General features: G+C 49.3%; 1 protein-coding gene across 1 annotated transcript; it reads left to right on the forward strand.

Annotated features, from left to right (window-relative positions):
• Window positions 1-26,367, forward strand: LOC308225466 (mucosa-associated lymphoid tissue lymphoma translocation protein 1-like; the record flags this gene model as incomplete). Its single annotated transcript, XM_080626418.1, has 14 exons — window positions 1-10; window positions 302-420; window positions 1,683-1,836; window positions 2,477-2,655; window positions 4,241-4,337; window positions 6,384-6,410; window positions 7,220-7,423; window positions 12,836-13,013; window positions 16,486-16,560; window positions 17,153-17,280; window positions 17,522-17,653; window positions 17,780-17,931; window positions 24,403-24,528; window positions 26,005-26,367. 14 exons carry the CDS (start codon window positions 1-3, stop codon window positions 26,365-26,367), a joined length of 1,944 nt encoding a protein of 647 aa, XP_080482544.1.
• Between the last annotated feature and the right edge of the window lie 838 nt (window positions 26,368-27,205).

A 27,205-nucleotide genomic window follows, 5' to 3' on the forward strand; every position in this document is an offset into this window, starting at 1 on the left:
ATGCAGGAAGGTGAGCGGCTGCCTGGGAGCCAGCAGGCAGCGCGGCCTGAGCACTGACCTCCTTTTGCCCTGCAGAGCGAAAAGTGCTGCCCCCCTTGAGTTTGGGCTTGGGAGATGACCCAAGAGCCCCGTGGCAGCCCCAGGGCACGGAAGGCCGAGCATCCCTTGTTTTCCAAATGTCCTGTCGTCCTGGGGTGGGTGCTGAGACCCCTCTTGCAGCCCATAGAACCTGGCCAGTGGTGGGAGGAAGTCCCTGATGAATGCTGGGTTGTTTCCACCTCTGCTCACTGTTTCTCCACAGCCATTGTGATCACTGAGCAGCCAGTATCTGTCTCCGTCCCCTTGGGATACTCCTTCACCCTGCGGTGCAGAGCCAAAGGACAGACGTTGCTGCAATACCAATGGTTTTGTCAGTACCAGGTAATGGTGGGAACAGAGGTAGCCCTGGTGTGGCACTAGGCTGGGTCCCTGCCCACAGTGATAGAAATGGCCCTCTGCCGGCAGACCTGGTGCGAACAAGGAGGCTAGAAGGAGAGGGGGAAAGGGTACATGTACATGACAATGGCCTCTGCCCCACATAGTATCATAGAATCATCAAATGCTTGGCTTGAAGGAACCTTAAAGCTCCTCCAGTTCCAAACCCCTGCCATGGGCAGGGACCCCTTCCACTAGAGCAGGTTGGTCCAAGCCCCTGTGTCCAACCTGGCCTTGAGCACTGCCAGGGATGGGGCAGCCACAGCTTCTCTGGGCACCCTGTGCCAGCGCCTCAGCACCCTCACAGGGAAGAGCTTCTGCCTAAGAGCTCATCTCAGTCTCCCCTCTGGCAGGTTAAAGCCATTCCCCCTTGTCCTGTCCCTACAGGCCCTTGTCCCAAGCCCCTCTCCAGGTTTCCTGCAACCGCTTTAGGCACTGGAGCTGCTCTAAGGTCTCCCCTTCAGGAGCCTTCTCTTCTCCAGGCTGCCCTAGCCCAGCTCTCTCAGCCTGGCTCCAGAGCAGAGCTGCTCCAGCCCTCACAGCATCTCTGTGGCCTCCTCTGGACTTGCTCCAACAGCTCCACTTCCCTCTTGTTCTGTTACCCCAGAACTGAACCAGGACTGCATGGGGGGGGATCTCCCCAGAGCACAGCAGAGGGGGAGAATCCCCTCCCTTGACCGGCTGCTTACAGTCTGGAGGTGCAGCCCCGCACACGGGAGGGTTCTGGGCTCAAGTGTGCACACACAGACAGGTTATGGGGAGCTTCCTCTCACCTAACACCTTCAAGTTCTCCTCAGGGCTGCTCTCAGTCCTGTCTTCCCCAGCCTGTGTCTGTGCTGGGGATTGCCCTGACCCAGGGTCAGGACTCTTCACTTAGCCTTGTTGAACTTCATGAGGTTCACATGGGCCCATCTCTCAAGCTTGTTCAGGTGCTTCTGCATCCCATCCCTTCCCTCCAGTATGTCAACAGCTTGGTGTTGCCAGCAAACTTGCTGAACATGCACTCAATCCCACTGTCCATGTTGCTGACAAATAAGTTAAAACAGTGCTGGGTGGGGTGTGCATTGAAAAAGCTCCTTCTCTCACATCCCTGCAGCTGGATGAAGGGAGAATTTGCACTTTTCCTGGTCTTACAAGGTGCCTGCTGGTGCCTTCTGCTACCAGCAATGAAGGGGACTTGCTGCCCACCACCTGTGTTTTCCCTTTAGTCTGCCTGCAACCAGATTCCTGGTGCTACCAAGCAAGACTTGCCCATCACTGCACAACAGACCCAACTCTACACCTGCAGAATTAACGACCTCTACAAAAATGCCATCTTCTCTGACTGGGTGAAGGTGGAGGTCCATCACTGTGTTGCCAGAGGTATGAGCATGTCTTTTAGCTTTTCCACATTTTATGCTTTGCCCACCCTTGCAGCAGTGATCCTGTGCGGTTCTCGGGGCAGTGTGTCCTCCCAGCTCAAAAATCACAATACAGAAGCATTGCTTCAGGAACATGAGCCTGCAGGCCTAACCCAGACCTCTGTGCCCATTCTCTGGGTGATTCAGGTTCCTGTCATGATCTGCATAACCTCAGCTGTAGGTACCTGCTCCTCTTTCCTAGAATTATACTGGGTGTTTGCCTGTTTGTGCTTGACAGTGGTACTGGACAAGGCAATATGGCTATTTCAGAGCTGCGCAAAAATAACTCCAGGTGTGGTTGATGTCAGCATGTTGACTTTGTGCCATTGGCAGGAAAGGGCAAGCATCAAGTTTGGGAAGCCAGAGGCAGGGTTTTGGTGTGTTGTTTACTATCATGGGTGTCACTCTCCAGGATTCCCTGCTCCCAAAGCAAAAGGGTGCAGTGGTGATGCTGCAGCACAGCCATCCTGTGGGACCTCTTGGAGTGGGTGGAAAAGCTTGTTTTTCTGGCAGTGTGCACAGGTTCTTGTACAGGGAGAAAAAATGACCCCTGTTTTCTGTCTTTGCGGAGGGAGGACCAATTCTGTGTCGCTGCTTCACAGGACTGCCCCCTCGGCTCTGGCAAGGAGAACCAGTCATCGTCCTCAACCCCACTGAGCAGAGGGTGGAGGTGGGTAAGCCGCTACAGCTGCAGTGTGCTGCCATGGGGGTCCCAGCCCCCAGCTACCAGTGGTACCAGAATGGAAACCTTCTAGAACACCAGAAGAGAAAAAAACTCTGGGTAATGTTGTCTTGGGATAGTTCAGGCACTTTGGCTGCTGAGGTGGGTGATAGGAGAAGCTCATTGCTGGGTAGTGGGCATGGGAGAGCCTTAGAAACCTTGGAGAGACTGTTGAAAATTGTGTCATTGTCATCCTGGATGTGACAGTGTCAGTTCTTAAGCCTGGCTTGCATCTCCCTGGCAATCTCGGGCGTGTTTTGATCTGTGTGATAGGTGGATGCCAGCAGAAAGCAGTGTCTCATTGCCTGTCCTCCCAGTCTCTCCAGCCCTTGAGAAGCAGCCTCATGCTCAGCAGTTTTTCCCTGCTGCCTTGCAGGGTTGTGGGAGAGCACTTCATGTATCACCCCAGTTGCTTTGGTAGCTGACTGAAGGCCTCCAGGTGAAGATGGAATATGTTTTCTGGGCTTCTTTCAAAGCTGCAGATGCTTCTCTAAGAAATAACCAATTCATGGATGTGTCATGGGCTCTTGGCAGGTTTTTCATTACTTTTTGCAGCAGTGGCACGTGAACAGCTATTGTATGTCAGCGCAGGGACTGTGGACTGATGGAGGTGCAGGAGTGCTGCCTGCCTGCAGGAGAGCTAGAAGGAAAAGTGGTTAGTCCTCACAGAAAAGAGTCAGGGACACAGCAAAAAGTGTGGCTTTATTTTGGGTTACTGGCTGAATGTGACAATGCTGTCTTCTTGAAGCAAGAAAGGCAGATTTCCTTGTGGGGCATCACATGAAGGGTAATGAAGACAAGAGATCCAATATCTTCTCAGGAGTAATAGATGATATTAGGGGACAGTGGTCTCAGACTGTGCTTTTCCCAGGGAAGTTCAGGCTTGGGATTAGAAAGAGGTTCTTCATTTGGAGGTGGGTGATGCTGCTTGAGCCAGAAAGGCAACAAGATGTCCATCCTTGGGGGTTTTCAGTACTTGACTAGATGAAGTCATGGCCAACCTGACCCAGTGGTGGCTTTCTGAATAGGAGCCTGGGCTGGAGAACCACATAGGTCCTCACCAGCCAGTACTGCTGTGATTATTGTCAATGTCAAGAGAGATGCATAAGGGTTGAAAACTTGCCAGAAGAGAGCTATGATCAGAAATCTAGAAAATGATACCCAAGAGGAAAACCAGGCAACCTTCTGATTTTGGCCACACACAGTGTGGCTCCTGAGGCAGAGTATGGCTATGACACAGGGTTTTGGGGCTGCTGAATAAAGAAGGGAAGGCAATTGGGCAGGGGATTCTTGTGCTCTAGAAGCTGGGGTCAGCAGCAGACCTTAGCATAGAAGCATAGAATCATAAAATGCTTTGTGTTGGAAAGAACCTTAAGATCATCTAGTTCCAACACCCCTGCAATGGGCAGGAACACCTCCCCCTAGACCAGTGTGCTCAAAGCGCTGTCCAGCCTGGCCTTAAATACCTCTGGTGCCACTGAACTTCCTAGAAAAGACAGAAGTCATGGGAAACCTTAGCTTGGTGAGGCAAGAAATGAAGAATAAAGACTTTTCATTCCAGGAACACAGGTGCCTTTGGCAGATACCGTCAGGGGGTTGTAAACTTTCATCATAAATAATGTGATTTAACTTTTGTTCTGTCTAGATCTCCCATGCAAAGGTCAGTGACTCCGGCACATACCTCTGCTGTGCCTCCAATAGCCACGGCGAGCACTGGACTAATGCAGTGGATATTCACGTAGGTGAGCAGAGCCAACCCGCGTCTGCTTTGCTGCAAATCACCTTCTAGCATGAAAAGTAATGGGAGGGCAGAAAGGGGTTTAGTTGTCTTGCCTGGAAGCACTGAACTGGTGAACAGGGAGCCAAGTGCTGGTGTTACCCTGTGGCTCAATCAGTGCAGGGGGAAGCTGGGCTCCAGAGGGTGTGATTAGGGGAAGTAGGATGCATGCCTCTGGTGCTTGCATCTTCCCCTGGCTCAGATGGATCTTGCACACTTTTATTAACATAAAGAAAGACCACGAGTTTAAAATACCACTTCTGCAGGGAGACAAAGGTGTGACACTTCAGAGTAGAGATGCAAAACGGGCCTCTGCAGGAGATCTGGAGTGTCCTGGCAGTGCTGTGGCAGCTGTCAGGGAAAGAGCCTGCATAGTACAGTTTCACACCCTGGATATACTGGATACAATGATCTCAGCAGAGCTGCGCAAGCCCTGCTGAGCGGCAAGCACAGGCATCTGTCACACTGTGATAAATAGGATTCTTTGATAACAGAGTTCAGAGGCAGTGAGGAAAGCGGCGTCTGTAAGAGAAAAACCCCAAAAGCCAGTGATCCACTCTCCTGTGGTGTAGGATGCTCCTGGGTCCTGCAGTCTGTCACAGACCTGACACCTGAGGGGAGGTTTAGCACTCTCGGATTCTCATGCAGTTTTCTAGCCTTGCCAGGGTGTTGATTTAATAGCTCCTCGGCCGAATTGCAGCAGGCTGCTATGCTAAAACTCATTTACAGCCTTGCTGAGATGAAGTGATGCGCTCAGACACAGAGATGGAAAGGATGGTGTTATTTGGGGAAGGTTCGGGTCCTTTGGGCTCACAGCCCAGGCCTGATGCTGCATGAGCTAAGAGGGAGAAGATGGGTCCCCAAAGCCTTTGGTATGCTCCACCTTCGGTGTGTGAAGCCTGCTCTGGCCCTCTGCCCTGCTGCACGACAGGAATAGCATGGGCTAGCTTTACTGGCTCCTTACTCCATCTAGAGATTTTTCTATGCCATAAGCTTCTCATGTCACCTTTTAGGCTGGCTTTAAAATTGCTCCAGAGTGTAAATTGGCCCTGCATAGCCAGAGAGTACTCTCACTGCCTCCTCACAGGTGGCAAAACAGCATCCAGGGAGGACAGGCAGTGAGAAGGGTGCACTGCATTGGGATGGGTTCAAGATGCTACAGTTGCATAGCTTTACCATGTAACAGTCAGCTCTGTCAGGGGCAGGAAAGGATGAATGGCTTTCCAGGCAACTCTAGTGCATTTAGCAACACTGGTTTAGGTACTAAACTCTTCCAGACCTGAGTTTTAGGCAACTAAAAATATGCCCTTGATTTCTTCTTCTTGAGCGGTAGGGCTTTAGGGTTTTCTCATGGGCTGGATTATATTTTGAAATTTAAATGGGAAAAGCTGGAGCTGTTGCGTAATGATGATTTTAAGAGACTGGGCAAGGGAACTTGTGGAGGTCATGAAAGTGAGTCACATTTAGGGTGGCTTTTCTTAACTGGAACTGCTAAAAGGCAGGGAAAGGCTCTGGGAATTTTACCTCAATCAAAAGCAAAGAGGTGGCTTCCTTTGCACTGGCTGCTCATGGGGAGAACTCTCTGTTTTGAAGCTTATGCTGAGCCTTAGTTATTGTGTTGCCTTTGCTTTTGCTGCAGTGAGGAAGTGGGCAAATCATCCCGGGAACCTCGGCAGCCCAGACAGGGCGGGTGCAAGTAGCCCAGACCTGTGCTGATGGGTTCAAGCTCCTCCATGCTGCTCTCTTTCCCCTGGCCTGCCCCTTCTCCAAGCTTTGCTTCCCAGCTGCTCAAGATTTCATACATCAAGCAGGATTCCATACATCCTAAAATCACCAGACCAATGTTTTTAAGGTTAGCAGTTGGGCCCAAGAAGTGTTGCTTGTGTGGATTCTTCGTGCTGTATGATCCAGCTTTGCATTGCTGGGGGATGTTGGAACAGGTTTGAGACTTGTGGGAGTTGATACTGGAGTGCTGGATACACAGGTGTATCATTTCTTCTCTCTTTTCCAGGTACATGTCGCTCTGAAAAGTTTTTTGGTGAGTCCTGTCATCTTTTCTTCCTGAGCAATTCTTCCTTTAACTAGAAGTCAGGCTCTAGGATAGAAGGGAGGACAAGGCATAGGAGTGCTTTTCCTGCAGATATCGCTTCAAGCCTCTATGCCCACATTATCATGGGCTCTGTGCTTCTGGGATCAGAACTGCAAGGCACAGGATGAGTCCCATCCCAAGCCCTGATCAGTTTCCACAAGTGGAGTAAGATTATTCCTAATGAGTAACCCAGTCTTCACATCTGTGCCTACCAAAGTGAGTTTAAAAGTATTGTTCACATGACACCTTTTCCCTTCCTTGCAATACCTCCTTGGAGCAGGGAAAAGCTCCTTGCTTCCACCACTGCTGAGTACCATAAATTTGGTTTTTCCTGCAGTGGAAGGTGGGGATAAAATGAAAGCAAGGACTCTGGGGTTTCTCTCCTTCAGCCTCGTGAGGGAAAGGACCTCCTACCCTGGCTCACTGCATCCGGGCACCACTGGCATGCAAGACCTGTGGTTAGGGTAGGGTAGCTGCTGAATAGCCTCAGTAGTGTGGATCCTCCTGCACTCCTGGGATTTTGGTTGTTAAGCGAAAACTTTCCGAGTCTTTCTTGCAAAATGATGGTTTGTGTATTTTGTGAGTGTTCAGAAAGCCAAAGGCTTTTTGCAGGGCGCTTCAGGCTTATAGCAACATAGGGGCTATCCTTCCTGCCTGCATGTAAGAAAAGATTTCCCATGTCCTGACTCCAACAGAAGGAGGTGAGACCTTGTCTCCTGCTGAGCATTTACAGCTTTGTCACTTGATATTTCTTTTAGCTACAGGCAAGATAGCACTTTTAGTGGGCAATAACCACTACCAGCATCATCCCAACCTCATGGCTCCCGTCATGGATGTGTTTGAGCTGAGCCTCCTTCTGGAGCAGCTGGGCTTCCAGGTTGTCTCCCTTCTGGATCTGAACAAGACTGAGATGGAGGCAGCAGTCAGTCGGTTCCTGGAGCTCCTGGGGAAAGGAGTCTATGGTAAGGCAAAGCCAGCCCAGTACCTGCCAGTGCTGAGCAGGCAGCAGCTGATGTGCAGGTAGCAGCAGTAGAGGACAGGGAGGAGGAGGGATTTGGCAGTTTTATGAACAGCTGTTGAATTAAAAAAGAGGAAATTGAACTTTCCTTTGGGGGATATGGGGGCAAGGGAGACCTGCAGCATAGTCTGCAGTGATGCCAGGCTTTTAGGGAGCCAGAGCTTCTGATGATGAATGGGAGAAGATGTTTTGATTTTGCCTTAGATGACAAAATCGAGATTGACTATCAACTGCCCCCAACACTCTCCTTTGTGAGAGGCGGAGCTCCTTTTTAGTGGTGACTGCTACAGCTGACAATGATTTCCCTGTTTCTCTTTCCTGATGGTCTCATTTGGGACTTTGGTTTTTTTGCAGAACAGCATTCCCAGCTGCAGCTGGCTTTGAGGTTGGGCTTTGAGCTTATTGCATGCTATTCTCAGAGAGAAGCATTCCTCAAACACAAAACCAACTAGCAGATCTTGTGGGTCTTAAAGCAGATGTTCAGATGTGGTGGTGAAAGTAGCTTCTTTGGGGTTTCTGAGGTTCTCTCACCCTGACAGATACCCTGAAAACACCTTGCAGGTGTAGATTTTTTTTTCCTTCCAAACTGACATGCAAGGCTTATCTTCACCACCCTCCCAATTGCATGGCATAGCAGGGCACTTGTTGAAGGTCAGGGTGAGACAATTCCAGCCCTGTGCTCAGCAGGGGGTTTGGAGGTTTTGCAGTGGACAAGGGGACAGCCCTGAGTGAAATGCTGCAAAGCCACCTTGTTCCTGGAAGCACTGACTCACCCCGGGAGGCTGAGCTGGTGGGGAAGGGCAGAACATGGTTGTCACCGCTCCAGCTGAGCACATCACCTGACAGCATCATATTTCTGTGACTTCACTTGCAGCTTCCTCTTGTGGTTGCTCTCTGAAATCTGTTTGTATCTTGGGCTTTACCTCCTCTCCCAGGCCAGAGATATCCCTGGTGGGCTTCTCTGCTTGTCCCATGGCACTGCCATTCCTATTCTCTACTCATGTTGCTTGAGGACTGAATAGCATGTTATCCATGGCACTTCCCTTGTTTTCATGAGCATTGGACAGAAAACTATTTGGAAATGGCAAACCTTTCGTGCTGTCATGCCTTATTTAAACTTCTAGTGCTTTTCTGCATTTGTGGCCACTGACCCTTCCTGGAAAACTGACTTTGTGCACTGTCAGGAAAAACGCTAACAGCTGGGTTAGTGAACCTTGAAGCCTCAGGTGTTTGCTAGGCATAGCCTGTGAGTGGTTTTCTTTACAGCTTTCTAAGCTGAGTGGTCTACTGTTATTTGGAGGCAGTAAACCCCAGCACAGGCTGATCCCAGCAGCATGGTTGAATTGAGGACTCTTGCTGTAATTGGTGGCATCCAGACTTCATGGTGAGGCATTGGATCAGTCTGCCTGCTGATTGCCCCAGGGTTTCTCCATCTGAAGTGCGATGCCTCTCACTGTGATGCTTCTTCCAGCATTTCTTCAGCTGTTTTCCTTACATAAAATGTAAAGAACCAGGTGAAGCACAAATCACTTAAATTAACCTTAGTAATAAAAACACACATTAGGAAGAAGCTAACAACTTCTAAACTGTGTATTTTTCAGGGCAGTAACTCCAGGATAAACATCAAGAACTGAGTGAGAGGTTTAGGATTCATGTAACTCATATGCAGGGCAGATAGTGGTGAGAAAGCAGCTTCAGAAACAACCTAAGCAGCCTATTAAAACTAAAAAGCCCCTCAGGGGCATGTGTGATAGCCAGACTTGAATGTCCATGTATGTACGTCAGACAAGCACCTGCATAGAGGCATTCCAGTGCTTCTACCTGGTTTTTCTGGTTCAAGGAACCTGGAGGTGCCATCTGCTGTGTAGCCATTGCCAAAGCTGAAGTCAGGAGAGCTTTGTTTAGACATTCAAGTGAAGCAGGGAGCTTGGGAGGAGAGGGCTGAATAGTGAAAGACTGTCACCGGGCTGAAGTGAGAGGCTCTGGTCTAACATAGACACCTCTCAGCATGCCCAAGGAGTGAGGCTGGCTGTCTTCTGAGGTTTAACTCCAGCTGAGGCATTCATACATCTTTTTGCTGGAGCAGATCAGAAGAGAGGACATAGCCACATGGATTAGTGTTTGAGCATGGTGCATGTTGTTGCTTCTAGCAATTTATTTAGCTTCAGGATGCTGATAAGAGCTGAAGATGTGTCTGTCCTTCCTAGAATGGCAGGGCCCTTTGGATGGCTGCCCTCCCTTGCATGTCCTTACCTGTCTGTGATTTACACTTGTACGGGGGTTGGTGAGAAGGGACTTTGAAGTTATCAGCTCAAGGTTAGGGTTGGCTGTAGCTCTCCTTATCAGGTCAAGACTTCCAGGCGTGGAGCCCTCCATTTATTCACGTGCTGTCCCAGGCTGCACCGCTCTCCAGGGAGGTCTTTCCTCCTGTCAAACATGACCCTCTAAGGGTTGGTGCTCATTGCCCCATGTTGTTTGGTCAACTCTGACAGGAGAGTTGGGCTTTGTTGTCTCTGTAACTGTTCCTCCAGGAGCTGCTAGACCTTCCTCTGCCTCCCGGTCTCCAGCCCAGCCCAGTTCCTTCACTCTCTCCTCACAGGCCCTGGATATCTTGTAGCCTCTTCTTGGCTACAAGAAGCCAACATCTTTGTAGCCTCTGCTGGCCTTTTTCCAGCTTCTCCACCCTCCTCTTGAACTAAGTCCCTAAAACTGCACACTGGATCTAAGCAGCATCCCCTGGGGCCAAGGAGAGTGGTGACAGCTTCTCTGGCGATCCTGCATCTGCTAGCATAGCCCTGTCCCCAGTGAATGCTGGCTCCTCTTCAGCATGGTGTTCACTGTGGCTCCAGGCCCTTATCTCTAGGCTTGCTGCTCAAGCAGTACTCAGCCCCAGCCAAAATGCTACCTGGGTTTATCTGCCTCAGTGCAGGATTTTGTCATTGTTATTGAATTTGTTCTTAGATTTCTCAACCCCAGAGCAAAAGCTGGTTTCATTTTCAGGCACAGGAATATTGTTTAGCTGTGTGTTTAAGATGATCCAAAGGCTTCTCTAATTCACCGTAGGGACATAGTAGCTCATCTGACTGGTTTTCCTCCAGATCTCCTCTCAGAAGAGCTGCAGAGGGTTTTTGAAGGCTGCAAACATTCCCTGAGTGGTCTAATCATGCAGCCTTCAGGCAAACAAGGAATCTCCCTTTATTTTATTTTGAGGTCCTAAAAAGTCCCGAGTCAAAGAAGTGCAATGAGAGCAGAAAGCTGTCAGTGAAATACTAGGAATATACTGTCATGCCTTAATAAAGCTGCATGCTGATGCTTCCTGTTTTATAAGCAGTGCCTGGAGCTTCCGTTTTTAAATTTGGTACTCAGAAGCTTGTCCCTGATCAGCAGTTTTGACCCACGAGATGTGGGAAGAACACTGAAATACTAGCTTGGAATAAAATACACTTTTCCTTCTCTAGGCCAATCATTGACTTTCCTGTTCAGGAGGAGAGAGGAGGTCCAGGAGAGATTTGCAAAGTTCCTCAGCTGATGTGAAACTCATGTCATTTTGATTTGAACACAAATCTTTGTGGTTTATGTAGTGTCAGGAGCACTTGTTGGTACATTCAGGGTACACAACAAGGCTTCAAAAGTTACAAGATTTACAAGATTTAATGATTGATCATTCTTTGTGGTTTTTTCCATAGTATTTCATTTTTTACCAAGTATCAGTGATGCTGCCTGGTAAGGGATGTCATCACCTCCCTTGCACATACAGGAGTGCTTGATAACTTGAGGGGCCAAACCTGAAGTGCCTGCGTCTGATTTTTGCAGAAGGATCCCTGTTTTATACTTTTGTAGTCTCAGCAGAGGTTTTGATTTGCAAGCTCTAAAAATATAAAACTTCTGCAAATCAGAGCCCTGCCTTCCTCTGGCTGATGAGCCACAAGAAGAGGAACCCAAACCCTGTGAGCAGCTGTGAAGACAGCATTTGAGTAACTTTCCATTATCCCCTGAGAATAGAAACCAAAGATGACTTGAGGCCTTTTTTGATGTAATATCGTGCTTTCCATCCTCCATACAATGAGATCATGCTTTCAGTCATTCAGCTCCTGCCCCATTCACTGCATCCCTTGCAGCATCAGAGATCAGAGCGAGTGCCCTGTGAACTACCAAGGCAAGAACCTTGGAGGGAAAAGAGAGGAGAGGTTACTCTGAAGTTTGGGCTTTGGCAGCAAATTTGACTAAGGAATTTCTCCTGAGGAGTTTGTCTCTTAGCCATTTGTTCCCATTTCTGACCTCTCATTTTTCACTGTCCCTCAGTTGTGGTAGTTTGCATCACTTCACAGAGCTATTTTTAACCTGTTTCAGTTCCCCAAGCTCGCTTTCACCAGCACCCCCAAGCAGCGGCGTCAGTGCTTGGAGGGGGTAGTTGGCCACTAGACAGCTTTCTTTCAAGAAGCTGCAGCCCATGTAGGAATCCCTGTGCAGCAGGAATGCCCTTCGCTAAACACAAGGGTTAGAGAGAAGCACCAGCTTGGGCTGTGGCTAGCTCCTCAGTACTGGCTTTCCAAGCTGGATGTCCCTGTGTTGCCATCTCTTGTGAAGGCAGAAACCTTTTCGAAGTGTCACGTGCTTTAGAGTAAAACTCAAAACCAACATTCTTGTTGGGTATTGGTCTTTCCATCAATATCTGGATAAGTCTGACTCCTCATCAGCCTTACAGGGCTGGTGTCTGGTCTGAGGTTGTTGAAGCATGTGGTCTATGTGTTCTGGACAACTGGAGATCAAGTCTCTGTCTAATTTTTCACCAGCTTATAGGTGTGTAAATACAGGCAGACATTTGAAATCTGGAGAGTGTTTACCATCACCTAATCCATTGCTAGTCTCTTTTCCAAAACTAGGAAGCTGACAAACTTCTTATTTAAAAGGCTGTTAAGGTATATTTCATAATGATAAAATACTTTGTTGTAACTATTCTATGATTCTTGCCAGGAGATGATGATTAATCAAGACTTTGTCCAAAGGTGGCATTCAGCCTGGCATTCCTGAGAACATGGAGTTCTCTTCAGTCCACACCTTTCTGATGATTATCAGTGGAGGAATTACCAATCAAAGTTCACCTTTTGGAGCAAAAGCATCCTACCACCCTCAAACTTACTATTATCCTTCCCCATTTACTGCATTTCTCCTCCTATTTGCATTCTCTCCTTGGTTTTCCCCTCAGTGCTACCTAGGTGCTGAGTTTGGGCGTTGTAGCACAAATGGTTATGGAAATGAGTAAACTCAGTGACTTTGGGGCTTCATGACAGATGGTGCTGAAGACCACAAGTGCAGGTTCACACCATGGCTCATCCTCTCCTCTCCCTGTTACCAGCTGTATTCTACTATGCCGGGCATGGGTATGAACATCTGGGGAGGAACTACATGGTCCCAGTTGATGCTCCACAGCCCTACGCCCCTGAGAACTGCATCAGCGTGCAGAGGATCCTCCAGAGGATGCAGCAGCAGCAGACGGCCCTGAACCTCATCCTGCTGGACACCTGCAGGAAATGGTAGGTTGCTTTTCCTGCTTCCTCACCTGCAATGGGCAGAGCATGGCATTGTGAGGAGTCAGCAGTGGGCTTCTACACAACCACATGGGGTGATCCCTTGGATTGCTGGGACCGCATCCTCTGTTGTGCTGCACAGCCCAGTTTATCGGGTTGTAAAGTCAGCGAGACTGTCAAGTATTGCAGGATGTCCTGGGAAGACCAGTTTTCCCGGATGCTGAAGTCATCGGATGCTGCCTGAGAGAAGGGGGTGGAGACCCTTTTGTGATTTTTGGGGATGAAAAAGCCTAGCAAAACCAGGCAAGTTGTCTAAAGCCTGTGGAGGGATGGGTCTGCCCTACACAAATTGTTGGCTGAAACTTAACATAGGGTTTGTCTTTTTGTGCTTCAGCCCCCTGCACTGAACCGCCCGACCCAGGAGGCTGTAGCAGCATCTTGCTGACCTCATACTTTCATGTTGCATGTTGTCCACATGCTCAGGCTCTCTTCTCCTGGCTCTGTTTTAGTTAACATCTCAGTGAAAAGAGTAACATGATGGGAAAATATTTTAATCTGCGGTACTTGGTTTTTACTGGCCTTATATGCTTCTTAAGTGCTCTTGTTGTAACGTGGGACCCAGGCTGCTGCATTTTTCCTCTGAGATCAGCGTTTTTCCTCTGTCTGTGGAAAGCTTATCATTCTTATCATTCTCCCTTGGCCTGCAGCTTCTGGACTGCAGGAAATTACTACTTGTCCATTTTCAGCAGAGGTAGGTGGACTATTCCAGTAGAAGCTGTTATTAGTCCATTTATTTCAGTCTCCTGAGGTAGATTTACAAGTCAGAAAAGACCTGGAGATCAAATGTAGAAATTTCCCTCTTCCTTCTGTGATTCCTGTACTAAGAACCATAAAGATGACAGGGATTTTGATACTGCTGCCCTGAAAGAGCTGCCAGCCCCTGGAAAGTTATTAAATCTTAGGTGCCTTTTAGAGCTGGGAATGCTCACTTTGAATAGCTTACACACTGGCTGCCACAGCTCTGAATTGCCAGTGTCACTGGAGCTTGATGTCCTTTGATACCTGCCCTGAATGCCCCAGAGTGAAGCATCCCCTTTCTTCCTTCTTTCTCACCACTGCTGCTTAGAACATGTTGCTTCCCTGCACTATCGAGTGCCTCCAAGGCACATGTGACAGCAACTTACTGCTCTCCCCAGCATGATACCAGGCAGGGGATGTCTTGCAGCCAAGCAGGAGCACTTGGCTTTCATGGATGCACTGGTGGAGCTCGGTTAGAATGCCTCTGGTAGCCCATGTGAGTGCAGCGTGTGATGGAGAGGTAGTGTCGTGACATGGAGTCTGCACAGGGCTTGCTAACACAAACAGCGACCATCTATGAAATAGCTTTTGAGCTGATGCCTCTTTTCTTGGCATTGCCAGTGGTTTCTGTGCTCAGTGGAGCCTTAATGACATGTTGCGAAAAGGATGCAGCATGAGAACCACTGTGATATTTAGGCATTGTTGTGAGGCTGTTTTTCCTCACCTAAGCTTCATACTTCTTTCTTCCCCTTCCCCACAGCAAGCACAGCACCCAGTGCAGTAGGCGTTATCACCAGGCTTGTGGGGATTGCTGTAAAAGCTCTCTCCTGAGCTCATTTTTCTTGGGAAGTTGCTGTTTCTTCTCAGCAAAGCATTGAATTTCAGAGCTGCATGTGTTTACACCGCTCTGTAAAACAAGGCTCCTGGGGCCTTCTTTCCCAATGCCCTTTTGGTTGGACTGGTGCTGCAAGTCTGTTGACAGTCCACTCAGCCATGCATGAACTGGGAGGAGCTGTGTCTGTGCTAAGAGGATCTCACCCGGAATATCTCTTTATCCCATATGTTGGCATCAGAAATGCCAAGGCGGTGAGAAACACATCCCTCTTTGCCAAGTCGTAGCAGATGTTCAGCTTCAGCAGAGAAGGAGCTAGGAACACAGAGCCTGTGTGTAGCCTTGTACATTTATATGCTGATTCTGGGTGAATGTGATTGCCTCTTCCAGGAATTCCCTAATTTATGAGGGTTTCTAGCATACGCCACTTAGGAGATTCTGTCCTCCTTCTGTCCTAACTGGGATGCAGATCAGAAACAGATTGCATGGGATGCACTGTGTAACTTAGACTGGTTTTGGGTCTGGAGCAGGAGGGATCCTGCCACCTTCTCCACTGTCAGGTCACAGTCTGGAAATGCCACTGCTTAAGCTCACTTTCTGCTGGACGGGATCACAGCCAGCATTTCTGCTGCAGGCACTAGCTGGCCTCGCTGGAGCCATGGATGCCTGCTGGTGCCATCATTAAAGGTTTGCATCAGTTCATGTCAGCAGCTTTGGGTAGATGTCCCCAACGTGGGGACAACAGAAGCTTGGCTTATTTTGGGATCCCATGTCTTACTTCTCTTTGGACCTGGAATCCCAGATTTCTGCATTCATTTAGGAGCAGATAAATCTCTCTGCTCAGTGTTCATATTTAGAAGCATATCTCCTTTCCCACATTTTCTCTTCTGATCATCTTTAAAGAACTTACACAAGCCAGATGAATGTTGCCATTAAACATCACCAGACTGCACCACCAGAACTGGTAATGTGCTGGCTGCTCACAACACAACCATCCTTTCTGCTCTCCTTAGCACGCCAGCTGCAGCCCTGAGAAACTGTGCTGGAATTGAATAACAGAGAATAATGCCACCTCTGTGCCTGGCTCTTATACCCGTGTGACTGAGAACAGTTCCAAGTCACTGGTGTAAACTGGAGGCAGTCAGTCCCTATTCTGTTCAGTCTGACTGCAGTCAGGTGGACAGGGCTTGTCCATTATGTGCAACCATAATATCTTTTTTGGTGGAAACCAGAACCATTTTAGAGATTATACCTCATTTTGGAAATAACAGGGTCTGAGCTCATTTCGCTGCATCTAGACAAGGGTTCTGGAACCGGGTTTGGTTTCTGAGACCTGGGTGTGCGTCCTCAGTGAGATCTAGAGGTGCATCAGCTGTAGCGTGCTTTGGTTTTCTGAGGCAGAAGGTGTGTGCATGGTCTGGGAGGGAACTGTGGGACACCCCAGACCCCTGGGACAGGAGGTTGAGCTGTAGCCACGCAATGTGCACACCTCTGACTTCTTTGTGGACAGTCGTCCCTTGAGCAACAGTGAACCCATGTGTTCTCCGCACTGTTGTGCTGCCTGGGCTTGTTACAAACCAGCCTCAGGAAGGAGGAGGCATGGTTGTACCCACAGCCCAGACTCGCTTGCCAGGCAGGGAGCAGCTCACCGGTGCAGATAGATCAAAGCTAGCCCTATCTATTCACTTCCTCGTGGTTGTGTTCTTTGTGGGTTGATCTTAACTGCCATCTGTAGGAGATGGACTTGGTGGAGCTTAGAGCTTGGTGGAGCTTAGGGGTTCTGTCCCCTCCAGGCACATGCTGATGGATGTCCTTGACACTGACTAGTGCCTTTGTCTGCTCTTCCAGGTACAACTCTGAGTGTGCCCTTTCACAGGTACAGCCACTGGAGCCCTGGGGCAATACTATTTATGGATACGCCACGTAAGTAGTGGCAAATGTGGTTTGGCAAGCCCAAGCCATGACATAGGACCAAATGCTGGCTCAGCCATATCTTCTCTCATCCTTTTGTGCATAGTGGCTTTGGAGACTTGAGAGAGCTTTTCTGATGTTTCCTCTGGCTCTCACCCTCCACCTCTAGCATTTGGTGTTCAGGCAATTCTGTCCTTCTTCCTGTCATCACTAGTGGCAGCCTGTGCATCAGTTACAGGTTATGCATGAAGGTGGCATCAGCTCCTGTAATCTGTCCTTCCAGGCCTGAGCCTGATGCCCAAGATGCATGTGCTATGAGGGGATCACCTGAAGCCTCCTGAGATGATCAGTGTTGCTTACTGCTGTAGTGCCAGTTCTGCTGGCTTTTCAACTACTGACGCTCCCCTAGGTTGGCAAAAGAGGCTTTACTGCCCTCTGTGTCCTTCCCACCCTCTCCTGGGCCAAAACCAAGCACTTTGTGTCCTTGCTTAAGAAGCCAAATTGGACTCAGCCAACAGAGTCTGGATGGAGTCAGCAAGCCCTGCCTCACCCCAGGGCTTCATGCCCCTTGCAGAAATGTGAGGACAATTCCTTACTCTTCCAGGAGCGAAGATGCAGAAGCCTATGAGTTGCAGGATGGGGAGTTCAGCTCTGGAATCTTCATGAAATACCTGAAGAAACATATTCTGCAAGAGAAGAAGGTTACACACATGCTGGAGGATGTGCTAGAAGGTAAGGGATGAGCTAGAAACCACTTGCTTCATTAGCAGGGGTGAGAATTGATAGCAGCCACCCCATCTCAGCCAGCCAGCCAGCCAGTCATCCCTCCCTAAAAACCAAACTGCAGGCCATGTCATATATGAGCTTTTAGTAAACTGGCAGCAGTACAAAGATGTTAAGGTAAGGTATGAAAGCTGATGAGATAAATAAGGAACCTGGAGTGACCTTTGCACCTCCAAACTCTCTCCTCCAGACATTGGCCAGGATCCCTTGGTTACTGGGAAGCAGGTGATGGAGATCAAGCACACTCTGAAGGAAGCCCGATCCCTGACGGATCCGATCTGTCCCTTGGGAGCAGGGGCCGAGTGCTGGGGACACAGCCATGGTGAGCCATGCATGATGCAGGTGGGGGTGATGAGAGGGTTGGGGGTCTCTGTGCCTCTCAGGGACACTGATCTTCATGGAGTTGTTGGCAGGATGCTTCAAGACCCCTCTTGTCTTTCCCTTCCAGAGCTGCTGAGCAAGCTGGTGACCTTCCCCTGTGGGGCACGGGTAGAGCTGCGCTTCCACCGACTCTTCTCCAACCTAATCTACGTGTGTGCCAAGCTGCAGCGCTCCCCGGCCCACATCGCAGATACCCGCCTCATGTTCTGCCTGCCCACTGTGAGTCCTCCCTTCCCTGGCTTCCCAATGGGCTCCTTTCCTCAGAGTGGAGTTGGGAGGGTGGCAAGGGTGAGCCCAAGGGATCCTTAGGGCTGGGAAAGACTGAACCGCCATGGAAACAAATCCCCTCCTCTGCTACCTCTGATGCAAATAATCCTCCGTGCAAACACCTTTTTGAGTGCTCCTTCCATGCATCAGTACCCTGCAGACTGTCTGCCTTGCTCCTAATGCATCACAAAAAGGATTTTGTGGCAGTTTTGATGCCTTAAACCAGTTACCCTTGGACTGGTTTCTGGTCTGCCCAATTAAATTACTGCATTTAATCTGATTGAGGCGAAGAGCCTTTCTGTTTTCTGTGTTTGGAAACAGATCTGGCTTTTTGTATCATAGCACCACAGACTGGTTTGGGTTGGAAGAGACCTTAAAGCTCCTCCAGTTCCAACCCCTGCCACGGGCAGGGACACCTTCCACTAGAGCAGCTTGCTCCAAGCCCCTGTGTCCAACCTGGCCTTGAACACTGCCAGGGATGGGGCAGCCACAGCTTCTATTCTTTTCTTCTGAATCACGCCTTCTTAGCCCACTGTGCTAATACATCTTAATGCAACAATATATTTCTTCCCTGTTGAGCTGTACCAGCTTCCTTACACCCCTTCTCACACCTTTCCTAACAGACCACGTATCCAGTGTGGCTTTTCTGGTGATATCCATGCCACCTCTAAGGATTTAATTTGTTGCTCCTTTTTGCTAACCATCTTTCTCCTTTTCTGTAGCCCTTTTGCTGAAGCATAGCGTGACTGTGGTGGATTTTTTGGACCTTGTTTCTCATGGAGGGGCATTGCCCCTAAGTACTTTGTGGTCACTGATTCAGCGCAGTGTGTCCAGCAGGAGGTTTGGAGCCTGAGCCTGCCCATTAAGGAGCCAGAGCATCGTTTCCTGCTGTGAGCTCCTTAACCATGCATGAAAACCATGTGTGTGTGCGCACGCACTTGTGTCTGCATGTGTTTGTGTGCATCCATACCACATCAGCAATAGTTGGGAAGGGGGCACCCAGCTGCTTGCTCCTGCATTCAGAGCTGTCTCAAGACATGGTCCAGGCCTGGGAAAGAGTGGCTGGAAAGCTGCTTGGTGGAAAATGAGCTGGGGGTGCTGACTGACAGAGCTGAACATGGACAGTTTGTGCCCAGGCAGCCAAGAAGCCAACAGCATCCTGGCCTGTATCAGCACCCCGCACTGGGCACTGGTGAGGCTGCCCCTTGAATCCTGTGTTCAATTCTGGGCCCCTCACTATAAGAAAGACATTGAGGTGCTGGAGGAGCAGGGCCTGGAGCACAGTGTGATGGGGAACGGCTGAGGGACCTGGGGAGGTTTAGTCTGGAGAAGAGAAGGCTCAAGGGAGACCTTATCACTCTCTAAAACTGCCTGAAAGGAGGTTGTAGTGAGGTGGGGTTGGTCTCTTCTCCCAACAAATGAGTAATAGGACCAGAGGTAAACGGCCTCAAGCTACACCAGGGCAGGTTTAGATGGAGCTGAGGAACAATTCCTTCTCCAGAGAGTGCTCAGGCATTGGAACAGGCTGCCCAGGGCAGGGCTGGAGTCGCCGCCCTGGAAGTGCTCACAAACTGTGTAGACAAGGCCCTTAGTGGTGTGGGTTAGTGGCAGCCTTGACAGTGCTGGGGAACGGTTGGACCTGATGAGCTGAAAGGTCTTTTCCAACCTTGTTGATTCTGTGATTGTAAGAGGGATTGGCAAGATGAAAAAGGGACCCCGATATAGCCATGGCAGTAGGATCCTGTCTGGGTCTGACTGGAGAAAACCCCAGTGTTGGACCTGTTTTGTTCATGATCCCAAGAGTGGAATTAAGACGCAAATGAGGTCAAGTACCACAATCAATCAGTTGCTTTATTACAAAAAGACAATTATTATAAAAAAGGAAATTACTGTTAAAAAAAGGAGATAGTGATGGGACAAATAGGAAAAAAAGACAGAAATTAAGCAAGAATTCAGGGTGCAGAGAGAGAGAGTCTCCACTGTGGGTCCAGCGGGGGTCTGTAGTTGGTGTCAGAAGAAGTAGGAGTCCTCCATCATCTGTAGTCAGTGTCGGAGCAGTGTCCCCAAGAATCCATAGTACTCATCAGAGGTGGATGTCCTCATGAAGGTGTCCTGATGGAGGTGTCCTTGTGGAGTTGTCCTTATGGAGAGTGTCCTCATGGAGGGTGTCCTCATGGTGATGTCTTTCCTGGCGATTACCTTTTCCCCCTTTTATTATGAGCTGGGGGGAGTGCCTCTGTTCTTAATGTCAGGTACTACACATTCCTGGTAGACCAGTTTCGTTGGCCTTGCAGGCAGCTCTTCAAGTGTCTGCAGCATTTCTTGGGATAATGGGCAGCAATTCCTCACACCGATCCTCAAGATAATGAACAGAACAATCTTGTCTCAGCGCCTCCCACCCAGGTAATGGACGTTGGAGTCAATTCTTCCCACCCAGCTCTGAGACAATGGTCGGTGGAATCCCATCTCAGCTTCTCATACCAACCTTAGAGACAGCGAACGATGGAGTCTGATTTCAGTTCAGTTCCTCACAGATCCCCATCCCTATCCTACTCCGCAGCGGTGCTGGCTCACACTGACCTCCAGTGGTGTCTGCTGACGTGGCAGCACATCCTCCCATTTCAGTGAATTGCAATTCAACTGCTCCATGTTAGACATCCACAGCAAGGACACCCACTGCCCTGTGAGACCACAGGGAGATGCACGGGCATCTGCAGGAGGGGACCTGGCTCCTGTCAGGATCTGAGCAAGCAGTCTGCATCCTCACTGTGCCAGCCTCCTTGGGGATCCTAAGGGGAGCTGGGGGTTGTCTGTGCCACACTTGCAAGGCTGAAATGCAGGAGCTGAGGCTGAAGGCAAACAAAACGAGGCTAGATCTGAGGTATATGTTGTAATCCCTGGCAATGAACCCAGGGAGCTGTTTGTTTGAGGAAATGGTAGTTTTCCCACCATTTGCCACATTCTGCTTATCAGAGTTAAGCAGAGAGGCTGGGCTTGCTGTAGGGCTTGTCAGAGATAATGATGATGATAGCTTATAGAATTGATCCATTTTCTTTAGCTGCCCAATGGCAGTGTTCTGTCCCATCCTGTGTCTTGCCTGGCTTGCATTTTTACTTGACAAGCACTGTCTTCAGGGAGAGAGGCTGCTCTAGGACATACATACAAAGGAATGATGCTGAGCCAAGATGTTCCCATTTCTTTGCTCTGTTTAAATGCTTATTTTTTAAACTTTTATGTTGGATCTGCTCATTTTTAAGTCACTCAATCTGGAGTTGTTTGACCTAATGGCCTCTCCAGTTATGCTTTCCCATTTAGAATATGTGAAACTCTGGGCCAGCCAAAACTCTGGCCTTGCCACTTCCTGGGCATTCTCTTCATTAAAGAACACATTCTACCTGGGGGAAAACTTTTATAAATAATAATGAGTTCACTAAATAATTAATTTAAAAAATCCTTTTCTCCATTTCCTGACTCCTACGCAGCCAGAAATGATAAAGGAGACTAATGGAAGAGAAGACTTACCTGCATGCAATTAGATTCTGGAAGCACAGGAGGCTACTGAGGCTGGGAATATAGTAGAGGGGCAGATACTTGTGGATAATGAGTTACTGGCACCTGCTTTGAACCTCATATGTCAGGGCTTTAATTGACCCCTCAAGATTAGGTTGTTCCTTGCCCAGGTGAATGTCTTGAAGGTGTTTCTGTGTTACATGGCCCTCCAGAGGCAAGAGGTCAAGGAGAGCTGGTGAACCTCTGAAAGTCCACCTGATGAGCAAGAAGTCAGCCAAAGGTGGCAGGAGGCCTGTGTGGCCTTGCAGGGGGCTCTAACGGAGCTCGCACGTGAAAAGGGGGTGTACAAGGGGTGGAAGCTAGGGCAGGTGGTGGAGGAGGACTACAGAGATATGGCCCAGCACATAGGCATGGGGTTAGGGAAGCCAAAGCCCACCTGGAGCTGAATCTGGTGGCAACAGCAGCAAAGGGAAAGCAAAAGAAAGTATGGGCCCACTGCTAAATGGGTCAGGGTATTTTGGATGTTCAGTGCTTGGGACTGGATTCATCCCACTCAGGGAGGCTCTGGGGTTCAGAGTATCTAAACTTCCTGATGCTGCTTGGCTTTTCCTGGTTTTACTTGGGATGGGATATTGTTCTATCTATGCTAGTCGTGTCTGTAGTACACCAGGCATTTCTTAGGCTGAAAAAAATGGGTGGTCCAACCTCAAGGGGCTCAGAATTGCAGAGCAATAAACAGATGTCTAGAAGAGTCCACTGCATTAGCACAAATCTGAGCACACCTGTCCTGCTAGTTGAAACCCAACTGCGATGTTAATCACTGAAGATTCAGTGTCTGCAAAGGCTGCTAACACAATTGCAAAAGCAGGTGCTTAGCATCTGTGTCTGCAAGGGGACAAAGGGAATGTGGCTCTGACAGGCTGATGGATCCCTGGAGGAGCCACTCTTGGAGAGGCCACAGGAATGGGGATGCCTCAGGGGAAGGCAGGACTGCAGGAATCAACAGACACATGGGAAACAGCAGTGAGGCAACTACAGAGAAGGCTGCAGGAGGGTGCTTACAGCATCATCATGGATGAGGATGAGAGGGCAATAATAGTGGGGTGACTATGAGGAAAGCTTCTGGCCATGAATGATTCTCTTTCTAGTGATTAGGTTGTCATGGGTATTACAAGTCTAGCAGGGTTCAAAAAGAACTTTTTCACCTTCATAGGAGTCCATGAAAGCTATTGAAAGCATAGACACCACCTTTGGCTCAGAAAGTCACTGATTTTTTCATGGCAGGAGGCTGGCATGGTAGGTTCAGGTGGGCAAGGCCGGCAGCATGTACATCCCATCCCTCCTGAAGCATGTGCTGGAGAATGGATCTAGCTGGACGCAGCAGGTCCACTCCACTCCTTTTGGCAGACTTCCCGCCAAAGCCCTGCAGCAGTGGCATCCAGGTGGTTCTGGTTTGTGCCTCTCTCTGGTCTCCAGGTTTAATTTAACCTGGCTGTTGGGCTCAGCATAGTGGTGATGGCATCAAGGTAGCTGGGAGCCAGGTGCCTGATGCAACAAGACAGGGAAGGAGGGACCAGGAGAGGGCAGTGGTCCCTTGCAGAAGTTGCGGTGCTCCTGTTTCAGGCACAGTTCAGGCTGGTGGAAGGAACAACGAGGCTTCCTGGCAAGGAGAGCTGCTCCATCCCCATGTGAGCTGTGTTCTCCTCTCACTGGCATACCTATCTCGCTTTCTGCCGGCTCCATTCACTGCTCTGATCTTCCCTAAGCTCCCTTCAGTTTGTATTTCCATTAATGAGTTGCCAAGTACAGAGATGGGATTTGGCTTTGCTTTGTACACAGATAAATGGTATTCCTTCAGCCTGCCTCCAGTGCAGTTTTGATCAGCAATGGGGTTTACTCCTGTTCAGCCAGCTTTTCAAGCAGGGAAGGACCCTGATGCTGCAGATTCTACCCTCAATATTCTCTTAGCCAAAAAAAAAAAAAAAACAAACCAAAAACTTTGGCCTCTTGCAGGGGGGAGCAGTTCAGGAAGGGTCTGTAAAGGCTTCTCTAACCTCTGCCCCCCTGCACTGTTCTAACAGCCTCCTTCATCATCACGCCCAATGCAACTTCTCCTGACAATAGCAAGAATATTTTGCAAGGGTCGAACCCTCCTCGTGCCTCACTGGCTTTGTCTGTGGCTGCAGGGAGCCTTACGGGGCTGCTCCGCTCCCACACCCAAAGCCATGCCAGACATCCTAGTGCTGGCTGAGTCAGGGCAGCAGGATCACACCGTGTTAGTTGCCAGAGCCAGCTGGCAGAGGTAAGTGCCTTCTTATGGAAAGGACTGGTGGACCCATGGGCTGTCACCAATCCTGGAGTGCTCAAATCCAAAGCAAGATGCTATTTCGTAAAGCCCTTATTCTCTTGTCCCTTCTTGTGCTATTAGCAGCTCTAATATATGATCATTACTGGAGAGTATCCCATAGAGATGGGGCTGTTTTGGATGATCTTGAGTAATTCCCCAAGAATTGACAGTTCTGTAGCTGGTAGGGGGCTAACTCAGCACCCACTACAACTCCACTTCTCCAGCTATGTCTTTGGAAAACTTTCTCCCTTCTCCAGTTATGATTCTGGCTGTTGCTGCTATCTGCTCTGCTGGAAATCCTATTATTACCACAGTTTTCCCAGTACATGACTCATGGGACATTTAGCTAGGTGTTCCCACTGATATACACAGGGCGAGTGTGTAAAAGCTCTGCATTTCTGTTTCTTGCACTCTGTAGTACTTCCACCAGCCAAAGTGCCAAGGGCACAGGCCAACCCTGGGCACTGCTGTGTGCAGAGAAGCAGCATGTTTGATGGGCAGTTGCACCTCCATGGCCAGGCTGATGCTGAAACTTCCTTATGTTTCTTCTTGTTTTCCTGACACAGGAGATGGACAGTGTGGCCATCCCGAAAGAGAGCCACTGGGACCAAGTCAAGTCTCTGCTCTCCTCTGTGTACAAGCAGGAGGAGCTGGACTGTGTCTTCCAGCTCTGTGGACTACAGAAAATTCAGGTAGAGAGCTGCCAGGTGCAAATATCTGTGGTTCTCCTGCACCCTCACATAACTTGCACTCTCCATCCCCACTAACTCGAGCTGGATGTGCCCCTCTGTGTGTCTTGTGACTGCATGGACAATGCCTGGCATGCCTCTGTTAGTGCAACATCTGGATCGATGTTACAGGGGCTTGTTCATCTTCGAGGCACAAACCCCATCTTCTTTCCCTTGGTTTGCTCTGTTTTTCTGTGCTGCCCAGCCATGAAGGCTGTTCTTTACCTGTATGGAGAGATCAGACTAGCCCAAATCTTTTGGATGAAGGATGTCTCACTAGGCTGTGTGCTTGCTCAAGGGCTGGCCAGGATCTCAAGCAGCAGGAGGGATTATCCCCTGCTATCAGGGTGACAATACGAAGCATGACCCAAGCTATGCCTGTTTGGCACACTTCAGAAGACCCTCAAACTATTTAAAGCCCATCAGAGCAGCAGAATTGCTAGATCCCTGGCTTGTCTCTTCCAGCAGATTCTCTCTCCCCAAATAGCAGTGAGCACCTAGTTTCTCATCTGATTTCTTTTTCCCTGTAGCACCCAGGCAGTGGATCTTGCCAGCTGCTCATCTGCTCTGCTCCATGCAGACTCCCACCAAACATTGCTCTTGAGCTGCTGCCTGGATCTGCCTACAACGAGCTCCATTTGCTGAGTGCGTGACATGCCTTGGTATATGGCAGCTCTTACAATCCTTGATTGTTCCTGGAGCTCTTTTCTGAACCCTTCCCAAGCATTCAGCATTGCTTTCAAGTGCAGATGGGAGACCTGGACCATGCATTGCCTGCCAAAATCTTCTTGCTCTATTATACATCTCCCTGCTTTATACAGTCAGGCGTCTGAGGCACAGCCCCATGCTCAGGTTCATGGCCAGGGGTTTGGCTGCCATGAATACGGTTATTTTCTGATTTCTTCATCTTTTATAAAAATCTAAAATAGTCCTAGGCTGCAAATAGATCCTTGTCGAGCGCTGCTGTTTAAAACGGTTGGCTTTTACTGTGCAGTGTGTGTTTAAGTGGTTCTGTCCCTTCCCTTGCATGCTTTCCTCTTGCATGTGCAGCAATCCTGTGCCATGGCCAGGACAGATGTGCCATTCTTTGCATGAGTGCAGTCCCACTCCAATCCTGCTCCCTGTGCCAGCATCTCAGAGGTGATGCTCTCAGTGGCAGTGCCCTGACGGGGCTGATGAGATGTCCAGTGAGGTGGCTTGGTTTCAGGAGAAGTTATGAAATCAAGGAACTGTGTCCGAGTCCCACAAACATCACGAATATATGTAACAGCTCGTTTTCTCTGACAGTAGCATTGCTTCATCATGCCACAGCATGGGGCTGTGAGCCTGCAGACCAGCCAGCCAAGTCTGGCATTTCTGTTGACAGCAGCAAGAGCAAAAAAGCTCTGCTTCAAGTCTTAGTCTCCGATTCATGTTGCGACATTTGCTCTCCCCTTCCAGGCAGACGTGGTCCTGCAGTTGGATTTGCATTACACCCAGCTGAGCACAAAGCAGAGGATTTGTGAAAGCCTGCAGACAACCCTCCAGAAATCTCTGCTAGGGCAGTTTTTCAGCCAGATGAATTACTCCCAGCCAAACTACCGGAGAACTCCAGCCTGTGCAGGTGGTGTGTGCCTCCGGGATGCAGCGGCGCTGAGCATGGATCTGAAGGGACAAGCATCAGTGAGGACAGGCTTTGGCCATAGCTTGCCCAGCAGCAACCCCTCCAACTCCAGCAGTGAGCCAGAGGAGAATGACGAGAGCGACCTGAGTGACCTCTGCTCAGCATTGCTGCGGGCCGGCCCAAGGCAGGACCACCCCTGACCCCATGGGCTGACATGCCCAACCTTAGGAGCTATTTTCAATAGAGATAACAGTTATTTGAGTGCTAAATACATCAGAATCCATCAGAGGGAGAATTCCAGTCTTGGCAACCGCCCTTCCCAAATGAGGCCAAGGCTGCTTTCTTGGAAATGATTCTCCCATCTGCACTCTGTGGCATGTGGGCTCTGAAGCCCACTGGAAATAACTCCATCCCATAGGAGAGGTAGGGATCAGCAAGGAGTTGTTGTCATGTCTAGCAGAGGACAGGGCCACCCCACCACTGCCAGGAACAACACGTAGCTTAAAGGGCACCGCCTGATGCGTTCTGTGAATTGGGCATTGCCTGAAAGCCAACGTGACAGCATTAAACCGTATGAGGAACTCATAAACACTACAGACCTGTGGAGAGTAGTGATGCAGCCTCAAAATCCAACTACAGCTGCTGGCTCTCATCGCACTCATGCAGGGGACACAAGGCTTGACCAAGGGAGGCAGATGGAATTATGTGAACATATAAGCTCTTCCTTGGGGTCAGAGTGTGGTTTTCTTTCCTTGTGAGTCCTGCTTGTGCCAAAGCAGGTTTTAAGTTATATGTATTTCTCAAGAATGTATTTATACTTGGGGAAAGACAATTACTTGCCAGGAAAAGGAAGGTCAGATATTCTGTCAAGTGTGTGTTTACAATGGAGGCTGGTTTTCCATCAGTAGCAGCCACTAGGCAGGTACTTGTCCCTTCCTAGCATGGTACACAGGGGCGTTAAAGGGTGTTAAGTCCTGTGCAGTCCTGAGTTCCTCTCAGATGCAGAATTTCCTCCATGCGAGAGATGGAAAAACCAGG

The sequence above is a fragment of the Psittacula echo genome, assembly GCF_963264785.1.
Source record: "Psittacula echo genome assembly, chromosome: 10".
Lineage (NCBI taxonomy): Eukaryota > Metazoa > Chordata > Aves > Psittaciformes > Psittacidae > Psittacula > Psittacula echo.